This window comes from Eurytemora carolleeae, unplaced genomic scaffold (genome assembly GCF_000591075.1).
Source record: "Eurytemora carolleeae unplaced genomic scaffold, Eaff_2.0 scaffold380, whole genome shotgun sequence".
Lineage (NCBI taxonomy): Eukaryota > Metazoa > Arthropoda > Copepoda > Calanoida > Temoridae > Eurytemora > Eurytemora carolleeae.
The window spans coordinates 1-20,912 of NW_019396454.1; the positions used below are offsets into that span (position 1 = coordinate 1).

The 20,912-nt window shown below is 33.0% G+C and overlaps 1 protein-coding gene across 7 annotated transcripts in view; it reads right to left on the minus strand.

The window, feature by feature from the left end:
- Positions 1-2,013: 2,013 nt before the first annotated feature.
- LOC111703579 (poly(A) polymerase beta) overlaps positions 2,014-20,912 on the minus strand; it is a 27,606-nt gene continuing 8,707 nt past the window's right edge. Inside the window, exons 12-44 of one of the 7 annotated variants that reach the window (XR_002765631.1) lie at positions 20,079-20,189; positions 19,947-20,018; positions 19,780-19,890; positions 19,603-19,692; positions 19,413-19,535; positions 19,175-19,240; positions 18,377-18,474; positions 18,009-18,129; positions 17,770-17,873; positions 15,565-15,651; positions 15,131-15,230; positions 14,806-14,856; positions 14,342-14,457; positions 13,970-14,046; positions 12,181-12,255; positions 11,441-11,547; positions 11,308-11,364; positions 11,036-11,095; positions 10,658-10,831; positions 10,289-10,365; positions 10,019-10,116; positions 9,490-9,601; positions 9,093-9,242; positions 7,484-7,538; positions 7,137-7,208; positions 6,699-6,742; positions 6,418-6,583; positions 5,434-5,493; positions 5,076-5,143; positions 4,345-4,422; positions 3,507-3,663; positions 2,989-3,091; positions 2,014-2,568 (exon numbers count right to left, since the gene is read on the minus strand). Coding sequence is in view for 6 of the 7 variants with exons in the window: in XM_023475562.1 (XP_023331330.1) it covers positions 3,624-3,663; positions 4,345-4,422; positions 5,076-5,143; positions 5,434-5,493; positions 6,418-6,583; positions 6,699-6,742; positions 7,137-7,208; positions 7,484-7,538; positions 9,093-9,242; positions 9,490-9,601; positions 10,019-10,116; positions 10,289-10,365; positions 10,658-10,831; positions 11,036-11,095; positions 11,308-11,364; positions 11,441-11,547; positions 12,181-12,255; positions 13,970-14,046; positions 14,342-14,457; positions 14,806-14,856; positions 15,131-15,230; positions 15,565-15,651; positions 17,770-17,873; positions 18,009-18,129; positions 18,377-18,474; positions 19,175-19,240; positions 19,413-19,535; positions 19,603-19,692; positions 19,780-19,890; positions 19,947-20,018; positions 20,079-20,189 (2,820 nt within the window). In the remaining variant the exon portion in view is untranslated. The other 6 variants (XM_023475562.1, XM_023475564.1, XM_023475565.1 and 3 more) reach the window with 6 other exon arrangements.

Here is a 20,912-nt window from a genome sequence, read left to right on the forward strand (position 1 = left end):
CTTTATTGAATGGCGTCTTACATGAAGTTTAACAGTTGTGGGGGAGTTAAAACTCCTTGATATTTTCTTAAAAACTACTTAATGATAAGTACAGATGCCCTTCAGGTCGGTTTCCTCTCTCATCGTTAACGATCGTTAACGAAGGGGTCGTCGTTAACGAACGTTAAAGAAGGGTTGTCGTTAACGAAGGGTCATCGTTAACTAAATCGTTAACGAAACGACGAATTTTATAAAAAAGATCATTTTTAAAACGATCGTTTTTAAAAACGAGCGTTTTGAAAAACGATCGTTTTAAAAACGACCATTTTTTAAAAACGAACTTTTTAAAAAACGATAGTTTCGTTTTCGAGTTTTTTTCGTCGTTTTCATAACAAAACGATTGTTTTTCTGAAAAATGAAAACGTTAACATCTCTATATACAATGCACTTAACCAACATTTTTACCGCTAGGTGTCTCTGCCTAGTGTAATTTTAATAGGATTTGCATTCGTAATAATCGCAATAATATAATAGCGCAAAATTTGATCCGTAGTATTTAATTTAGTTTATAATTTACTACACAAATTAACTTTTTTCCCAGTACTCTCAATTACTATCACAAAACAGTTGATATTTACAATACTCTAAAATATCCCATAATTGCTATATTGTTTGAGCTACAGACAAATCTAAAAATATATTTTTTTAATAGCCCTTAAATATGTTGGCAAAACATGCAAAACATGAGTCGCATCTTCGCTTGTTAACAAGATAATAAAAAACGACAAAAAATTTTATGAAAGAGTTGTTGTCGCAAATCTTGTGCAGTATTTTTCGCCCAAATTGCGGAATTCTGAACAAAAAAATCGAAAAATTGCCTCTGGTGCAGAAGACTCTAATTCTTTTAAAGCTTCTTTAAGGGTGGGGCAGAGGCTTAAATAAGGATTCTGTAGGGGGGGGGGGGGTAAATTCCCCTCGAATATATATTCTATTCTCTTTGATAAACACACTCTTTTAGATATATCTATTGATGTCAATTAGAGGTATAAGTATGACATTTTGGATTGTGAAGTTTAATTCACGGATGTTTAATTGATATTGGAAATGATTCAGATTTTAAAAATGTCTAAAAAAATAATGTCTAACAGAACGTGCTTTAGAGACACCCTGTATTTTTATGTAATTTTATGCATGGTGACGACAAAAATGACACAAGGGTCAAATTCTTACACATCACTAGGGTTAAATCTTCTATTTCAACTGTGAACATATTCTCTTAGTATACATAGAACAAAAAACAAAAAAGGAGGGGTAGCAGAGGCGCCACGAACCCCGCAAAAAAAGACCTCCAAGCCTTCAGATTTGCAGAATGACCTCCGGGCCCCGCAAAACCGTCTTCGTGCCTTTAATTACATCTCCGAGTCTACACCATTCTGTCTCCACACCCCACACTTTGGTCTCCATTAAAAAATAATTGGCTTTTATATCCACCAAAAACCTTTTTTTCTCGAAAAATCTCAACATTATAAAATAGTTTTTAATGATACATTAACAATTTGCATTAAAAAGTCCATTTATTTGAGATTGAAGATTTTAGTCTCATGTACTGTTAAATTAGGGGCATAGTATAAATGTTAATCAGGGAGGAAAGGGGGAGCAAAAACTCGTAGAGAAGACAACTTAATTTGTATTTCAATGATTAGAATGATTCAGTAGAACGAGAAACACCCACCTGTTGAAAACCCTTTCTAACACAACAAAAATAATGAAGAATTTATATTTTATAACTTCAAGGGAATAACAAATCAATCGCTCTAGTTCGTTCATTGCAACTATTTTCTCCCAAGGTCCAACTTAAACATAGTGTCAAAAAGAAATTTTTAAAATCAAAATTCGATAATTTGGAATTTTGAAGACCTTTGTGGTCCCTGTAAGGAAGCCCCAAAATAATTTTGAAATGTAAAAAACGAACAGAGGATATAAAGCAACTATTTGATTGTAGTTCCCAAACTTATCTCGATCAAAAAAAAAAGCTATTTCGAAACCCTCCGGTGTTCGGGAGGGAGTTTATTAGATGTTAAATCAAATACAATTCGTTCGTGAAGAACACATTTAAAATAAAGTGTTAAGATTAGTGACACCAAACCGAACGAATTTAGAAAAGGGACTGTAGATGGTATTTGGCGCCACTTAGGGATAACTTACAAATTACATGGCTAGATAACAATCACATGCTATAATTGGGATAACAATAAAAATACATTTTTTTTGGTGCCAAAAAGGCATTTCAATTTTTTGATTAAGAAATCTATTTACAAATCATTAAGGGAATATATAAAGGCCAGAAGATTATCTCCTTGGTACAATATTTTTTTTGTGATTTTTCATTTTATACTTTTTTTGGTTTATTTTTTGTAAAATTTTATTATTTTTTGTCTTTTTTTCAAATTTAAGAAGTCAATAAAACTACGAATATTAATTGTCTCCTATACTGGTTAAAGTTAACCATTCTCTGAACTTGGAAGCATTTTTCCAGTTCAGGTTTAAGGTTTATATTTTTCATACTTCTATTATGATGAATATATGAAGCTAAATAGCAAAATTCGTGTATCACATGTACCACAGCCATTGAGAGAAATGCAAAAGTAAAATAAATAATTAAAAAATATTAAGAGACGGTTTTATGTTCCTTTTTAATAAGTTAAGTTTGCTAATTAGGTTGATACGTAGCATCAGGGACTGAATCGAAGACAGTTTGTCATTCGGTGGACTGATCCAAATAAAAAATTTTAAAACTTTATCTGTTCCGAGAATTTTTTTTTATATATCAACTCACCCTAACAAAAAACTACTTTTTACATTTTACGTCTCAATAGTATGCTTAGTACCAATCTCCATTAGCCTCAAATTGCAGGATAAAATTGAGGTAGCAAATGCTGGCTGAGAATTTTTTAAAGATTTTCAAGGCAAAGTAGAGACTGTTTCAAGTGAAGCTGTGGCCTAGTGTACACTATTTAAGATTGGCTAAATATAGGTTCACAGATTATCTGTTATCATAATTTAAAAATGTAAAATATCATATAAATGAAATATATATAAATTACACGGGTAACTGAAGGATAGTTCTGATAGAAAGTCCAAAAAAATTAAAACTTGCCAGAATTACAAGTTCACATGTTCAGCAACAATTAAATAATTCCAGGTACTACAATTTGCTGGGAGAGTAAGCGTAAAAGTTCTTAATATAGCAGGTAAATGAATTTCTATTTTATCAGGTACATTGGAGTAGTAAGACACAAACAATCTGATTTATATTGTGCCAATTTGAAGAAAAAAGTTTTGGTCATCGAAGATTTGATTTGTAGCAATTATGAAAAAGGGTTTAACGTCTATGTAAAGAACTGAAAAAAATGAGATGGGGGAAGTTAAGAGAAAATACCAAAAGGGGAAAAATCGTTTCAAGTTAATAAACATGGTGAAGATTGTAACAGTGAATCAATGCATGAAAAAAGTAACATCAGAACTACCCTTTCTAGTAACCCAGGAAATAAATTTCCTGATTATACCAACATTGACTTACAAACAGACTACAATCTACGAATAGCACGAGTAAAAAATTGGCAGAACTTCAGGCAGGAGAGTTTCTACTTCCCAAACACATCATCATTGTTGCAAATGTTGACCCTTAACAAGAATAATCGTCAATCCTGACAAAACGTTTAAATAAAGTAAAATAATAAGGCGTGATACTGTAAAGACGACCTGAAACTTATCAAAATAAGACAATCCCAATCTTATTGGATAACCTTGATAAACATCTTTTCATGGCTTGCTTAAAAGTTTGTAGCTGCAGAGACTCATGAATATCATAAAATTTAAGTTTCTTACAGTCGTCTCTGAAGTCTCATCCTTTGTGGGCCTTTAAAAAGTTCATAACTAACAAGGTAAATACAGAGATTAAATAACTAGTAATAATAAATTGAGGGGACTATTGCTGTAAATCGAAGTAACCCTTCTGTCCAAAAAGGTCTTATTCACAACAGTACCCTTACAATCGTTATCTGTTTACAATTGTCGAGGATATGGTTTTCAAATAAAGTTTTTAATTCTCAAGATATCGTTTTAAAATGAAGTTAATAATTCTAACAATTTCCTGTTGAAAACATGGATATCTCATATTTTTTAATATAAAACCTTTTTAAGTACCGTTGTGAAAAAAAACAGACCACTCTCTAAATGAATGGTCAGTTGAAATTAGGTATTCAGTCCCTTTAGTATGAAGACAATTAGTCTCAAAACCAAATCAGTTCCTTAATATTTTCAACCAAAATCAGTTGAATCAATCTTCGATTATAAAAAACTTACTTGATGTCATTTTTCATCCTTTGAATATAGTTTACAGGCATTGGAGAAGTCAAATCGTTCACTTCACTGACAGATCGTCTATACAGTATAGAAACATGATAATCCGCTAGTTATACGTCAACTTAGCGTCCTCTTACCAAGTTTAACCCCGGTCATCATCACTAACCGATCCCCTAGATAACAAACTTAACATTAAACCAAAATTCCGACAATGGAAGATTATGAAGACTGCTATTTTCCTCCAAAGCTTTAGGCTCCAAGGCTCCATAATTGGCATCTATTTGTCGTAGCTGGTTCCTTACATTAGAAATTGGGCACCGAAACAATAATTTGAAAACTTCGCCAAACCAAATAATTCCCTATGGACCAACTAGTCGTTTTTATTCTATCTGTTCCACTTTATTATTTACTATTTATTCACTTTGTTACTACAATAACTAGTTATGCAGAACTGTCCTAATACAAAAATATAGAATGCAGCAAACCCTACCAAAGAGGGTACTACTACGGACAGCAAACTATTCTTTTTTTTTGTGTGAACTATCAAATGCTCAAATTCTTTCAAGAAACATAAACACAGGCTTTATTCATTCTTCATTTAACGTTTGTTTACAATTACAAAATTTCCTCGACAGACCCAATATTCTAAAGAGCTACCTGCTAATACCAATATACAATTTACAAAATTTAAAAAGTAACTTGACACCAAGTACAAGAATTAAATGACTCACCTAGGTGAACGGTGAGGTCTGGCTAATAGTGGCTTAACTCCCCTTGAGAATGTGAACTGCTGGTTGTCCTTAAATATAACAGTAATTAATCAATAAATTTGTGCATGAGAGGATTGTGCAACCTATGCTAAATGTCAAAGCCCAAATATAAAGTTCAGGTATTTTTTGTAAAATTTCTAAAAACTTTGTCAAAATAAATTAAGTTCAGATTTTTGCTTTTCACGAAAATAAATTTTGAAATAAAAAGTTTGACAAGTATATTTTAAACTAACAATTCTTATTGGGAGTGTTTAATCACTGAAAATCTCAAAACTCCATTTATGGCATAAGCTAAGGGGTTGCTAGACCTGCTATTGACCTGATTAACTGGAGAATCGGGAGCACTGTGGGGTTGGGGTGGAGGAATCGTTACATCAGCCTAAAATATTATCAGCTATTTAACAGGAATGAACATTCCTTTCTAAAAAGCTGTTTTTTGGTACGCAACAATATTCATTTAATCCCGCCAGGATATTTTCATTGAAAGATACATTGAAAATCTACAAAGGCAAAAAAATCCGCAAAATCCCTAAGCCCTCGAGTTTGTCATTGAATCCCCTCTTTAAAAAGGAATGTCATTTACTCTCAGACAAATTACCCACAATAAAATTGATTTGACCCTTCATCTAAAGAGTGGTTTGTAACAATACCCCAATTGAAAGGTATTTATTTCAGTGATCTGAGGAAATCTAGAAATTGTCATTAGGTAATTAGGATATCTTGAAATTGTCAGTAGGTAATAAGGAAATTTAAAAATTATTGGTAGGTAATTTGGAAATCTAGAAATTGAGTAAGTAATTAGGAAATCTAGAAATTGTCAGTAGGTAATTAGTAAATGTAGAAATTCTCAGTAGGTAATAGGAAATATATAAGTTGTCGGTGGCTAATTAGGATATATATAAGTTGTCAGTAGCTAATGAGAAAATCTAGAAATTGTCAGTAGGTAATTAGTAAATCTAGAAATTCTCAGTAGGAAATAGGAAATATATAAGTTGTCGGTGGCTAATTAGGATATATATAAGTTGTCAGTAGCTAATGAGAAAATCTAGAAGTTGTCAGTAGGTAATGCATGACAAATTTTATCTTGTAATGTGGTCCATCTCTGAATTAACCAAACAACTGTCTAGTTTTAACCACTAGATCCTTTTTAACATTAACAATACCATTTATGTGACTTTGTATTAGAAAAAATGGAAAAAAGGGTTTATCATATAAGACATAAAATGAAAACAAGCTGTTGTCCAGACTGGTACTTTCCAGGATAAGTACAAATCTCAATTAAAAAATTCTTTAGTTAACCGACCTGACTTAAAGGAATCATGCCCGGCAAAGACTGCGTACTGGGTGAGTGATGAAGGTTGAAGAATGGTTGTGGTTGGGAGTTGTATAAAGTTTGGAAGGGTGAGGGGGGTGGAGCATCCTGATGGTTGATCCGGGAACGGTAAAGGAAGTTTGGCGCAACTGTATCACTTAAAAATCTTAATAAATCCCTAACTCGAGTCACGTTAATACATAAATTACAAAATCCGACACCAAAATTTTAAAAATAGATAACAGTTTAAATAAAATCTTTCAAACTTTTACCTAGAGTTGGAGACAGATCTAAGCCGATCCTCTTCACTGGAATCCTGGTACAAATAATATAATTCAGATGTATAACTTTAACTAAGGGTTATGGACGCAATTAGAAGTAGTCCTCCGTTTTATAGTGACCTTCCTGTGTGATTCACAATGGTATATCTTAAATCTTTGTTTGAGAACAATAAACATTAATCTTTTATTCGGAAAATTGATAACTTTTCGCTATAATATTTCGTTTCTTAATAGCTGCAGAGGGTACAGTTATGAATCTGACATGCTTGCTCGTCCTAAAAGGCTCAATTTAAAATTTTTTAACTTTTGAAGAAATTGCCCTGCATAAAATTATTGAGAATATCAACTTTCATTAAGTCAAATAGTACTAGGGATCAACCTTGAAACGATCAGAAATGTAAACTGAAACGTAATGGATGCTTCTAATACCTTCTGAGCTCGTGTTATTTTTTTCCTCTCTGCCTGCTCAAGCTCAGGTAAAGAAACACACGAGTATGGCATCTGCAAAAAAGACGTATTAGAGTATAATTATTAATTTCAGAGAGAATAAAAACAGTTCCACTAATTAGTTTTAATTTGAATTTTAAGGTCTTCCTACTTGCGACATAAAATGCCCAAGATGAACTTGCTAAATCAGGAAAGAGATATGGACTTTACAAACCTTTAAGTTATATTTGAACTGTAACTGATAACAAACAAATTTCTAGTTCACTGATGAAAGCTTGCTGTTAATATTTCTGAAATATTGTTCAAATAATATGAAAAACTAGTCTTACTTTGACGTTGTTGTTAATGCTTCGCACGCCGTTAACCACAGCAACCACGCCAGATCTAAAAAAGGCAATTCAATAAGTTTTACAAAAAAACAAAATGCACAAACAATGATTTCTCTAAATGTCTTTTGCTTGTCCGTGTTGGTATTCAATTAACGTCATAGGTGAAATATATGCACATGAAACCATGGAAGGTTTATGGTTAAACAAAATTGAAATATTTTGACTAGGAAAGAAATGCAGAACTCCACCAAATCAAGCAATAACTATGTAAACATTTAGTTTATGGGAATACAATAAAAACTAAAAGAACAGATAAGTATGTTACAAGGGGCGCAAGGCACGTTGAAAACATAACTGCATAAAACTGCAGTCAAAAGAAATACAAAATATGCTACCCCATTAGGTTGACATTTCCAATAAAATCCCTGCCTGGGAAAACTCATTTAGCAGTAAATTAAGATCTTCGGCCACTTTATGAAGAAAACTTATTAAGCATACAATTTTGAAAGTACTGTCAAGTCAATATTGATACCATTTCAAGCGACCCTTTAATTTAACTGGCATAATTATAATGTGCAATGGTACTGTTAAAACTGTTTTCAAAGAATATTATAGATTTTAATGTTTAACTTACTGAAATCCAACAGTTTTATTCTGTATCTAAATTAAACAATTAAATACCTTTCAGCTAGAAAAATATGTATACAGGGTGGCCAAAACTTTTTTGAAAAAATCCGTACAAAAAATCCGTACATTTTCAGAAGAAATCCGTACAATCCGTACAATTTTCGAAAAAATCCGTACATTTGTTTTGAAAAATCCGTACAATTTTCGAAAAAATCCGTACAAAAGAGAACCAGAGAATCAGAGAACCAGAGAATCAGAGAACCAGAGAACTAGAGAACTATATAAAAATCGATAAACAGAGAAACAGATAGACACATACACATATAGATAAACAGAGAGACAGATAGGATATATAAACAGATAGATAAAAAGATAGATAAAATGACATGCAGATAGATATACAGATGGATATACAGATGAATAGACAGATAGCTAGACAGATAGCTAGACAGATAGCTAGACAGATAGCTAGACAGTTAGCTAGACAGTTAGCTAGACAGTTAGCTAGACAGATAGACAGATAGATAGACAGATAGATAAACATATTCTCAAATGAACACTTCTGGGATCTCGAAAATTATGAATGAATTTTGATTGTCAATTGAATATTAATCAATCTAATATTATTTTGAATCCAGAAAATAAGTTAAACTAACTTCATTTTGACGAGATTTGTTTTGAAATTTTCATGAAAAATTTGCTGAAATGAGTGAAAATAAAAAAGCCAATATATTTCCAGGATAAAAATCCGTACAGTTTGAAAAAAATCCGTACAATCCGTACATTCCGTACAATTTTAGGGTTAAAAAATAAAAAAATCTGTACAATCCGTACATTTTGGCCACCCTGTGTATACCTTTAAAGGCTTTAAGGTTTATATGTAAATTGGGCATGCCAATCCATTAAAGAAAGAGTCGCAAGAAATTACATCTTTGGTCCATTTAAATTTATTCAACTGCCTGTCCATGTAACAATAAATTACCTCTGAGGTTCCAAAGGTCTGGGACTAGGACGAGCAGACTGATTTGGTGAATTCCTGGGTACATTAAGAGGAGTGGGTGTAATCCCTGCTGCCTGACCAGCAGGGGGTGGTGGGAAATTGAAGGGACCAAGATGACTAAGGTGATATTGCCTAAGGCAGAACAGCTAGGTGCTACAACTAAAAATTGTGATATCATGTCAGAGGTGTATCTTCTACGATTTCCTTTCTGTGGATAGTATTTCTCTGTACTCCAATATAAAAGTACATTAATTAACAGGAAAGGAAATATATTCAGAAAACATACACCCCTGATGGAATTTTGACCCTGACAACAAAAATATGGGGTTATAAAAATAAGGGGATTTGAAGAAGCATAATATCACACATAGCTCCTTCCCTAGGTGAGTAGGATGGGAAAGCTCCAGGAGACCCAAGATATGCGGTTGGGACACTAATTCCTCTAGTTTGGGGGATTCCAGGCCCAGACACAGATATGCCTGGCACAAGACCTGCATAGATTCATGTCACCAGGGTTTGTTGAGGTAAATATTATTTAGAATTAACCCCTAGGAAATCAGCCGGCTTACTTTCCTAGTTGCTTCTTTTGACCATAAAATTAAAATAATTGCTCCTATCTACAATCTAGATATAGGCCTGGGCAAATTACCATTAGCAGTAACAGCCATTAATTTTCTATGGCTCCTTTTACTTGCATTCAATACTAATAACCTTAAATTAGAGCCTAATATCGTCTAATGAAAGATTAGATTGTATTACTGTAAAATAGGTTTTTTAGTATATATACTAATCGTTATCATCAAATTTCCCGGGCCTTTCCATGTAACTAAACTTTACTGCAGTGTTCTCTCCAAAACAATAATACAATCTTTTAACTATTTTAACATATTCAAAATTTTAAACATTACCTTCATTGTAAATAAACTGGCTAGGTGAGTTGGTCTGTGTCCGTTGGTAGTTAGGAGAATTGTTTCTACTGGAATATCCTCGCGGAGATAAAGTAGATCTATCTTACCAAGAAAGTTAAAGACAATGCTAAAAAAACTTATTTTTTAAAAATATTTTTCTTTGCAGATCTTATTTAGAGGCAAAACATTTATTCCTAACCACAATTTTAAATAAACAAAAACTTTAAATCATTTTTTTTCTAATTATCATCTGAATTTGCTTTTTCTTTCCTAGGAGACATAGATCTAGGATTAGGAATAAGTATTGCTGGTGGAGACATCCTGTCATGATGATGGCCAAACAGAGCCTGAATCACATTTTTTTGTTTTTAATCTTACTGACAGAAACAATCTCAAAAACTTTCCAGTGTCAACCCAGACCGAAATATATTTTCAATAAGTGTGGAACTAACATCTTTTTTTACTCTACAGAGGTTTGGTCCATCACCATCACCAATTTAACATCATTTTTTAAGGATCAATCAAGATAAAAATAACAATAGTCAACTCAAATATCAAATGAATAGATTAGGGAATATAGACTTCATATGCAATAAGAACAAAATCAAGCAGTTAAAAGCTAAAAGAAAAGGTACTTGCCCCCATGTACATTGGAAAGATGATAGGCTGGTTAGGGTAGGCGTTGTTAAGGTTGGTTCCCATTGAAGCAGTTGCAGTAGTATATGTGCTACTAGTCTGTGTATGGTAAGCAAAGTTGCTTGAAAAGGCCTGAGAGCTCGCAGGTTGAGGTATGTAGCTGGGGTGGATGATTGACTGCACAAGGACAAAATTGAGACAAAACTCTGCTTCCAAAATTGTGTATGACCAAAGAAGTAGAATTATTTAATATCTGGGTGGAAAAGGAACCTTATTTATCTTTTTGTCCCAGCTAAAATAGTCTTAAGACAAACTCTTCATTAATGTTTCCCCCTCCCCCGCCACTTTTTAGTAAAGCCATTTATTCGACAATATTCCTTCCTGATGGTTGCTGGTACTTAAAACTTGAACTGGAGGAGTCGGAACCCTGGACATATTTCCCTGTTCCAAACAGACAACGCATTAGTTTGACAAGATAGTATAAGGAATGCATGATTTCAAGAATGATATTACTTCCATTGTTAGGGGATTTCTTTTAGAGAAACTGAAAAAAAATCTATTAAATCCTCAGTGCAACCTCATATGTAATTTTTGGTTAAATATATTAGCTTCAAAGCCTGTGATGTCGTACAAGGATAAAGAAAGATGGCTACCTGGGCAATTGAAGCATAAGTAGCTGGTGGCTTTTCATTTGTATTCATGTGCAAATCCTTAAGCATAACATAAGGTTAGATTATTCCAGAGATATTTATCATTGAATAAATAGAATGCTGAATCAGTTTATACCTTGAGAGGAAGAAGACTGAAGATCTTGCTTCTGCTAACAACAGAATATCTGACAGAGAAAGCTTGCTTAACCATTGGACTATTACCAAATGTTTTCCTCAGATCACCTGAAAGATATTTTTCCCAACATTAGAAAGATGATCTTGTATCTTCAAAATTATTTGCAGCATTTAATTATCAACCTGAATTCAGAACTCAAATTTACTTTTAACAGTGCATAGCCTTAGGATTCATTTAAATTTGCTGTGAATCCAGATCCTGGATCCCACTGGAAAAAAATGAATCTGGATTCAGATCCAGGTCATGAAAATTTCTTCAAGATTTTTTTCCCTCTTTTTTCATCAGTTCAAATTTGGTTTTGAGAGTGAAACAGTTTGGTCGATATTTCCACTCTGAATCTGAATCTGTGGATTGGCATATTATTAAGATCTAGATCAACAAAACCAAAATCTTGTGTATCCAGATCCAAAGCAATGCTTCCCAAGTACAATATTTGAACTAAAAATAATAAATATTCCTAGTTCTAGCATTTCCAAAATGTGATCTTCCATTAAGCGAACAATTGCAGGACTTTTGTCCCCAGAATCTTACTTGCAAGAATAGGTTGACAATTAAGCCACGAAAAAGATGATCTTGAAGTCAATCTCTCCACAGTCTTTTTAAGTGATTTATTTTAACTGAATGAAAAAAGCTGGAACAATTTAACTTAATACCTTATTCTGCTGCTAATAAAATATTACCAAAGCATCTTTCAACAAATACTCTACAGTCTTCAGCCACAAGTTTCTCCAAATTATTTCCAGATTTAGCAACACCTGGAAATAATTTATGATTATTCCCATTTTGTTCATGGGATTAATATGGTCTTTAAATCAAAAGTATAAAATCACTTATTTTGAGAATATTTTTAACCTTAAGTTAAAAATATAAATTATAGTCCAATGATAAAAAGAATAAAATCTTTTGTTTAACAATTGTTTGACCAAACCAGACCATTTTCATCAAGTTCATTAACAGTGGTATGAATTTAACCAGCTATATTAAAAAAGAAATCAAATTAAATCACAAAGGGCAGGGATGACTTGGACTCCAGTAGTGGATTGGAGGTGTAAGTCCTTTCTGTGTCATGTTTTTTCAGTCTGAACTTCTTCCTATTTTTAAAACATCTCATCAACATAAGTTAGTAAATTGCAAAGTATCTAGCCACACGACCAAGTTTGTGCCATGCCTAACCTTATGACCTCCGTCATACAAAATTTGTGTCTGGGCAAGATTTGCATGATTGAGGTCTCCCCAATCCCCAGTGAGTATTTTTGATATATATATATCTTGAGTTATTAAATTAATTTACTAATGAGCGCATTATTAATACAAGTTTAATTATTTATAACAGGTTTATAAGTGATTAAAACTAGGTTAAACGTTTATTAATTAGCTAGTGAATTAAATGTATTTTCTACAACAACAAGTCCAGTCTAGAAGTGAGAGTAGTTGATTCGGTACCAGTATGAAACGTCGGACAGTACAAACGTCAGACGCACAAACGTCAGACCAGTACAAACGTCGGACAGGTACATTTACAAGAAAAAACGTCGGACTTGGTAGATTTTGAATGGACCATTGTTTTAAAAAAGTCAAACTATGAATTCTACAAGATCATACAGTTTAATCCATATATCTTTGCAACCCACTGTTCTAGACCTTAGATATTTCAAACTACTTGTTTTTCTATTTCACGTACTCTTTTCTTCAAAAGATCCCAGGAAACTGATAATCTTGTCATTCTCATTATTTACAACTGCTCCTGCAGGACAAGAATTGTTTTTCCTTTGAATGCAATGGTAATAGTTTTTGTTGGGTTTCTTCTTTGTAACCCTATATTCCCCCCTGCTTGACCTCAATATAGTTAGCAGTCTTCTCATCCATGTATGCAGACTTTGGAAGATATAACCCTATATTCAAACTGATTTGAATCAAGTAGGTGCTGTCCCCCCTGCTTGACCTCAATATAGTTAGCAGTCTTCTCATCCATGTATCCAGACTTTGGAAGATAATGAATTTTTAACAAAAATAAATGGGAATTTTTTTGAGAGAAAATTGCGAATTTACAAGAATTTTAATTTGAAAATTCAAATATATTTTTTTCCTCCTTAATCCGACGTTTAACCTAATAAATGTACCCGTCCAAAGTTTGTAATGGTCCAACGTTTGTTCTGGTCCGACGTTTGTACTGGTCCGACGTTTGTACTGTCCGACGTTTGTAAGTCTTATGTTAGTAAAGTCCAGACGGTTGTGGGTCTGACGTTTGTACTGGTACCGTTGATTCAGGATATTATTATTAGATCAAGTCTAGTTCAGCAGTTTGTTTAATATCTTAAATTAAATGCTGTCTCAAGGTGAACATGGTCTCAGTCATCAATTATTACCATTATAAAAGTTGACCACACCTAATGCATTATAATGGGCTGAATGATGAACAGTTCGGCCTCTCATCTTGGACCACTCCAAAATTAGAAATTAATAACTTACCAATAAACCAATTTTGTACAAAAACACGCCCCTCCTTCTTTGAGAACCCTTTTGGCCAAATTCTAACTGAGAACACTCTAAAAAAACAAAATTACAAAAAAGTAAATGTGTATTGTATTAGATCCTGAACTTGCGGAACTGACAAATGAATTGAACTATGTCCTTACTATTCAGTGTCTGTCTGTTTCAAGGTCAGAACTTAAGTCAGCTAAAACCATTTTAATAACATGAAGCCTCTTTTTAAAACCCTCCCCCCCCCTCTCCCTTGAGGAACATTTTAAAATAACTTTTAAGTTAAATCATTGACAACAATTACCTTCTCTTGAAAGCTAAAAAATATTGAGTAATTCTAAGATGCCTTAAAAAACAAACCTTTGTGATGATTCAATCTTTTCCTTCAGATATCTTAGCTTGGATTCAATGCATCCATGCCAAAATAAGGAATCCGTTTCACACTCACCAGTAATATTTAAAAATTCATCATATTCCTAAAAAGTCATTGATGCAAGCCTTCATTACACCCATAAAAAAGAACAAAAAAATCAGTCAAGATTAATGTCCTACAAACAAAATTAACATCAGGCAAGTTGATAGCTATTTAAAGTTAATTTCACTTCCAAACAAATGTAGGGGTGTATATTTTACAGAATTATCTCCCTGAAATAATTAATTCTAGGGGAGAAAACCTTTAAAAGCAACATAAGTTCTGGTTCAACAACAGGCAAAATACTGTAAGTGGACATTATAAACCACATTTTCCACAAAGGGAAGAAGATTCTCAAAAATATAAATAAATGTGAATAAATTAATCTTAAGAATTAGAATGGAATAACTACCTGATAGAAAGGAAATGGCTTGAAAAGTGAATCCCAACCTACTAATCCAGCCTATTAATAGTAAAATTAGGCAATGCATGATTTTCAATGACATTTTTAATACATAATGAGCTAAGATTTTAGAAAGTCCAAAATATTTATTTACAAGTTAAACCAGGCATCAAACATAACTTAAACCTTGGATGTTTAGTAGTCTTTAACATGTATGATAACTAAATAAATAATCATCTTATCTAACCTATTTACAGGACAATTTTTAAATTAGTTAACAACTTTGCCCAGCCATTCTTGAATACCATTTTAAATCTCTGTTCTGACAGGGCACCTGAATTTGATGACAAATCTGATGTGCTTCACTCATCTTCTCCTGAATATACTTCTGAATTGACTTGTTGATGTTCACAGCAGAGTTCATCTGGGGAACACTTAACATATAAATGTTTTCACTCATTTCATGTGGAAACTTACTAAACATTTCAGGATGTTCTTTAACAAACCTAGAGTTAGCCTGCTGTCAATTCTCTGAGTGACTTAAAAGGAAGTTTACATTTCTTTAAAATTTGGTGATGGGGATAACCCAAACCTCCCTAGAGTAAATAAGTAACTGTTAGATTCAGGAGTCTGAACACTGTCTGACTATCATGAGGTGAGATTGTCAGCTGAGCTGAGAATTGACAGCTGTGGTGTGACTAGATCTAGGGAGCCAAAATATTACCGATACAATGGATTCAGATACTATACACTAAAAATTAGCCCTACCTGGATGTGATGATGGGCATGACATGATCTCTATCTCCTGCATTTACTGATGGATTCCAGGCAGAACTAGGTTGGTCCATAACTTGTCTTAATACATTAAACAATTTCAAAATGAGAGAATTTCAAATATCTAAACAAAAGGATAGTTAACTTCGAGTTAAAATGGTATCTAATGATAGATGGATAAAATATAAGGGATGTAATCCATTCTTTTTTGCATTAAGGACAGAGATCAGGGCTCATAGGGAATCTGGGGTTTAGGTATATTTCAAATGGTGAAATACACATCAAACAATTGTGTTTTGCGGCATCTGTGTGTCTCAAGTGTACACAGATCTGGGGGTTAACAGTCTGTTTACAGTTTTGTGTTGACCATTAGCATGTAGAAGTGCTGCTAAACACTGCAAATCATAACATATAAGAAAGTTTTACAGTCCTGAAGTTTCCATCAATGCTGTAAACCTATAATTTTCCTATTGGCACAACTAGACAATACTTAATTGAAACAAGAGAGCTTAATCCCTAGGTAAGACCATAACATATAATTTATTTTTCTAAAATATTTACATTTAAACTTTTATGAATTGGAATACATATTCTGCATCAGCACTGGACTCCATGGAATTGTTGTGCAGAATTGAACTTTGTCATTTTAGAATTGAGGATGGGGCAATATATCAACCAACGCAACGTTTGTGCTGTAGAATGTACAATGTTCTGAACTAAAAACATCTTTATTTAATTTAAAGGANGGGGGGCAGTCCTCTTTCAAATTAATTTTAGTAAGTTCTCAGAAAAAAAATTAAATTTGCTATAAATGTTTTTAAATGTTCATTGTTCAGGTTTCATTATGCCAATGAAATTGGAGAAGATGGAAGAAAAAAAAAATTTACAGAAAACAGATTACTAAGATTAAACAAGAGAGTAATTGCACTAAGTACACACACCAAGAAATCATTGAGAAAGAAGACAGCAGATAACTTCACAATAAAGAAAATGAAATGAAAATCTGTTTTTTCTAATACTGTAAATAAATTTGTTAGAATTAATACGTTTTTGATTGCTTTAAATGAAGTTTTTGATACAATTCAGGACCTCCCGTGGAAGATAAAAAGAAATGATTATTTTCTGATACTAATAAATGTGTTAAACTCAATACTTTTTTAATTGATTCAGATATAGACCAGTATTCTCGATTTACAATTCATTACTGTCACTGGGGAAGGAGAGGGCATCCCCCCCCCCACCATGTGATATATTATGTGATGGGAAATAAGTTTTTTCCCTGTGTATGAGGGACTTTGCTCCCTTTGCCTCTGTTTACCCTATGTGCGCCCCCTTCACTGTTCCTGCAAATTTTTGTTTAAACAAAATTAGGGCCAGGTAGCTGGATGCCCCACCCCCAATGTTAGACAATTTTTGTCCTCCCCCTTCAGGGTGAATCGCCCACTTGGTTTGTTTTGCGCCATATTTATCATCTTGATAAACAAACTAAATATTTTTTAAATATTTGAACTTTGCTCAAGGAACTTATTAGAGTTAGATTATCGAATTGTCCTCCATTTTCATACAAAAATAGCCATTTTGGATGTTTTGCGCCATATTTATCATCTTGATAAACAAACTAAATATTTTTTAAATATTTGAACTTTGCTCAAGGAACTTATTAGAGTTAGATTATCGATTTGAAAAATGTATACATTAATTGGTTTCTGCATTTTTATTTATGTGTAGAATGACGTCTACAAAAATCCCCCTCTTATTTATATATACATGTTAACTTTTATGTCCAATGATAAAGATAAGGAGTCTATACAATTCCCTTGTACAAACTGAGCATTCTATACTGCAATAAAATACCTTAACTCAAATGAAAGTTATCTAATATGTGAATCTTTGACTTTTATCAATTTAGGTTTAAGGCTAGGCAAACCCAGATAAAACCATAACAATATCAGCCTTTAATATAGGCAAATATATTTTACACCTAGAAAGAATTACATTTACAACAAGAGGGACAAACTTCAGCTTTGAGAGGCCCCATATCTTAGAATTTTATGCCAAGATCTGCACATCAAACACTAATATACGAGATTAATATTAATTAAAAAAAAATACTAAAAACAAACCAATTTTTTGCAACAGAAAATCTACCAGCCCAACGAATTATTAAAATTTAAATCAAGATCTTCAAAAAAATTTAACCTAATATAGACAGGGGCCGGCCACTTCCACTGGGAAAACATTTGAAAGAATGTGAACACAACCTCTTTAGGGCAATGCTCTGCATTTTGCCTTTTAGCTTGCTCCTGAAGAATTAGTGATTAAAAAATAAATTTATCTATATAATCCATAGTAATATTAATATGATTTTAATATTAGACTTACAAAGCTAAATCAAAACTAAATAACAACCAATGAAAATAACTTAATCTGTGACATACCTGGCATGTCCGTGCTACTAAAATGGCCCATGATGCCCCGCCGAGATATCCCAAGATGTTCCCGTATATACCGTTCATCTTCCCCCAAAGCTTGATTGCTCTCAAGGACAGCTGGAAAACTCTGAATGAAAATATTGTAAATACTGTGAATTCACAAAATTTATTTGACAGTTTGCTTGCTCTCAAGGACAACTGAAAAACATACCCTTACAGAATCCATTCCTTCAGTGTGCAATGTGCAGGTCATTAAGCTGAAGAGCAGGCAATATAAAGGACATTGAGCTGAATTTAAGGAACCATGACTGGCTTAAATCCTCCAATTAAGCTGAACAGTGAACAAATTTCACTGACCCAAAAATAAATTTAACCTGACATCAGGAACTAGAGTTAGGAGTTCACAAGTTGCTCTATATCCATTCAGGCTTCGTAAACAACGATCATCAAGGTTCTCAGTGAAGACTTCATTCTGTAACAATAGAATGGGAACCCCAGGTACTCAATACCCTCTGCTCTGCAGCATGAGAGCCTTTTAGATTTGCCGGGCAGTAAAAGCCTCCACTATATAGTTTTCAAGGTTCTCAGAATAAGTTGGGAAATTGCCGCTCGGAAAATTCTCTTTGGGAGTATTTAACACCTTTTAAACTCTTGTTTTAATTTAAGATGAGAAGAATTTTCAGTAGTTATAGATGGTTCCTAATAACTGAAAGTGGTTTATAAAACTTAACATTTTTTAACGTTAAAAAGAAAATGTTTCAAGAAAAATTTGAATTTAATTTCATTTCATTTCATTTATCTTCATATTCTTTGATGGTGGAGGCATGCACTGCATAGCAAGTCTGGGTAGCCAGGAGTTTCCTTCTTCATAACAAACAGAATTGGGTATGCACAAGTTTGTGGAATTGATGAATTAAAAGCGGAATTTAATTTATCTCAAAAATTTCACTAAAGTTTAGCTTGGGAACCCCAATTTACAGAAGATCGTAACAAATATTCAAACCCATAAGCATGCAAAGATTTTTAAATGAAAAATTTTCAGGAAAAAACCTTTCTAAGATTACAAGTTCATGTTTATCATTTCCTTGCAAAAACAAAATAAGGAGGAACATAATTATAAAATGACAAGAAGAATTGTGGCTGTGACTACAATGGACAAGAACAAGTTTTACCAAAAGAGCAGATTCCTTCTCTGGAACAGGTTCCGTCAGACTAGCAAATGTAAAGTCAATCTCTGTCTGAGAGGAAAATCATTTTCAGAATGCTTGAAGTGCTATTTGAAATTTCGTAACACACAAAGGATGAGATCGCTTGGTAAATAAAAAATAGTGTTTCATGGTTAACTTAGTTAATATACATTTTAGAGTTATTCGCTAATAAAAATCAAAGATTTGTCGTCTTTCTCTCTGCCTGGTTAAACTGAAATTTCATGACTGGAACAAATACGTCAGGAAGTCGACGAAGCTCATGGACATCTTTATGCTTTAGAAGCTTTTGATACATAGTGGTGAAAAACTGCTCCCTGCTCACATACTAAAGAATTTAAGATGAATACATGATAATTGATCATCCCTGAAAGTAAATGAATTATAGAAATTACCGATGGCGCCACACAAATGAGATCCATGTCAGCATCTCTATCAGCAGCTCCAAGTTTACAGGAGCCATATATTAACACCATCCCCTGGTTCTAAAATAGTTGCAACAATATACAGAAAGTTGAAGAGAATAAAAAGAAAAATCATAATCTCAATAACATTATTTTACATTTACTTGCCTTTTCAACCACCATGTAATCCAACCCCTTTTCAAGACCACAACTTCTAACCCATTGTTTAACCAAAAGATCTAAGCTCTTGACAATCTCCTCCCTTGCTGTTAAACCTTCCTTAACACACAAGTTCCAATACATTTTAACTTATTTCTTGTATTTAAACTTCCTACCGGGGTTTCAAAGCATCCATGTTGTTCCAAAACACTTCTCAGCCCAGCATCTGTATTAGGGAACTCGATCTCCTTAACAAATTTGATGGAGCAAGTATTTAAATTGGATTTGGTGCTATGTATTGGTATTACCACTGATGGCTGTTCTCCAATGTAAGCCTGGTAGTCCAATCCATAATTTTCATTCCTTATTGGTAGATCTGATCTTCCCTCTCCACCTCGTCCATCCATCATCATTGAAAACTAAGTGGAAAAGATACTAGTTCAGAAAATGATAGATCTAGGCTTTGAATAAATAACGCCTGAAGTATGTTTTTGTTGTTCACCGTGCACATTTGGCATTTAGGATAATTCCAGATATTTTGTTTAAGAAAGTGTTTGCAAAAATGAAAGGGTATAGGCAGGCTTACATTGAAAAATATTTGATGGCGATTGCTACAAATCTTGCTTCTTTTTGCTGCGTTTTAAAAGAGAAAATTGTTAAATATGACTTATACCGAAGAACGTTGCGACTGCATCCTTAAAAATTCAAAAAGTTGCAATATTCGACTTGGATAGAAAAAAAAGTCAATTTTATTCCAAACAAATCATTGAGATATTATCAGATTTTATTTCAACGCATTCGTTTCAAGTCGACATTTCATAATATTTTTAGTTTTTAAAAAATTGATATTTTGCTTACAACTTGTTGTTACAGCTAGTGCTGGATTTTCAAACATTCCTGGAAAATATGAAAATGTCGTTTTCATTATCAAAAATCCTGGAAACAGGAATGAATGTTTTCAATAGTAACTCTACCATAAAAAACTAAAATTATTGAGAAATACCAACTATGTACAAATGCGTCTAAAAAAGCGATGATTATAGGCTGTAATATCTGAATGTTTTGTTATGAATTAAATTGAATTTTTTTTACAATCCGAGTCGAATATTGAAATCAACTCTGCACATCAAACACTAATATAC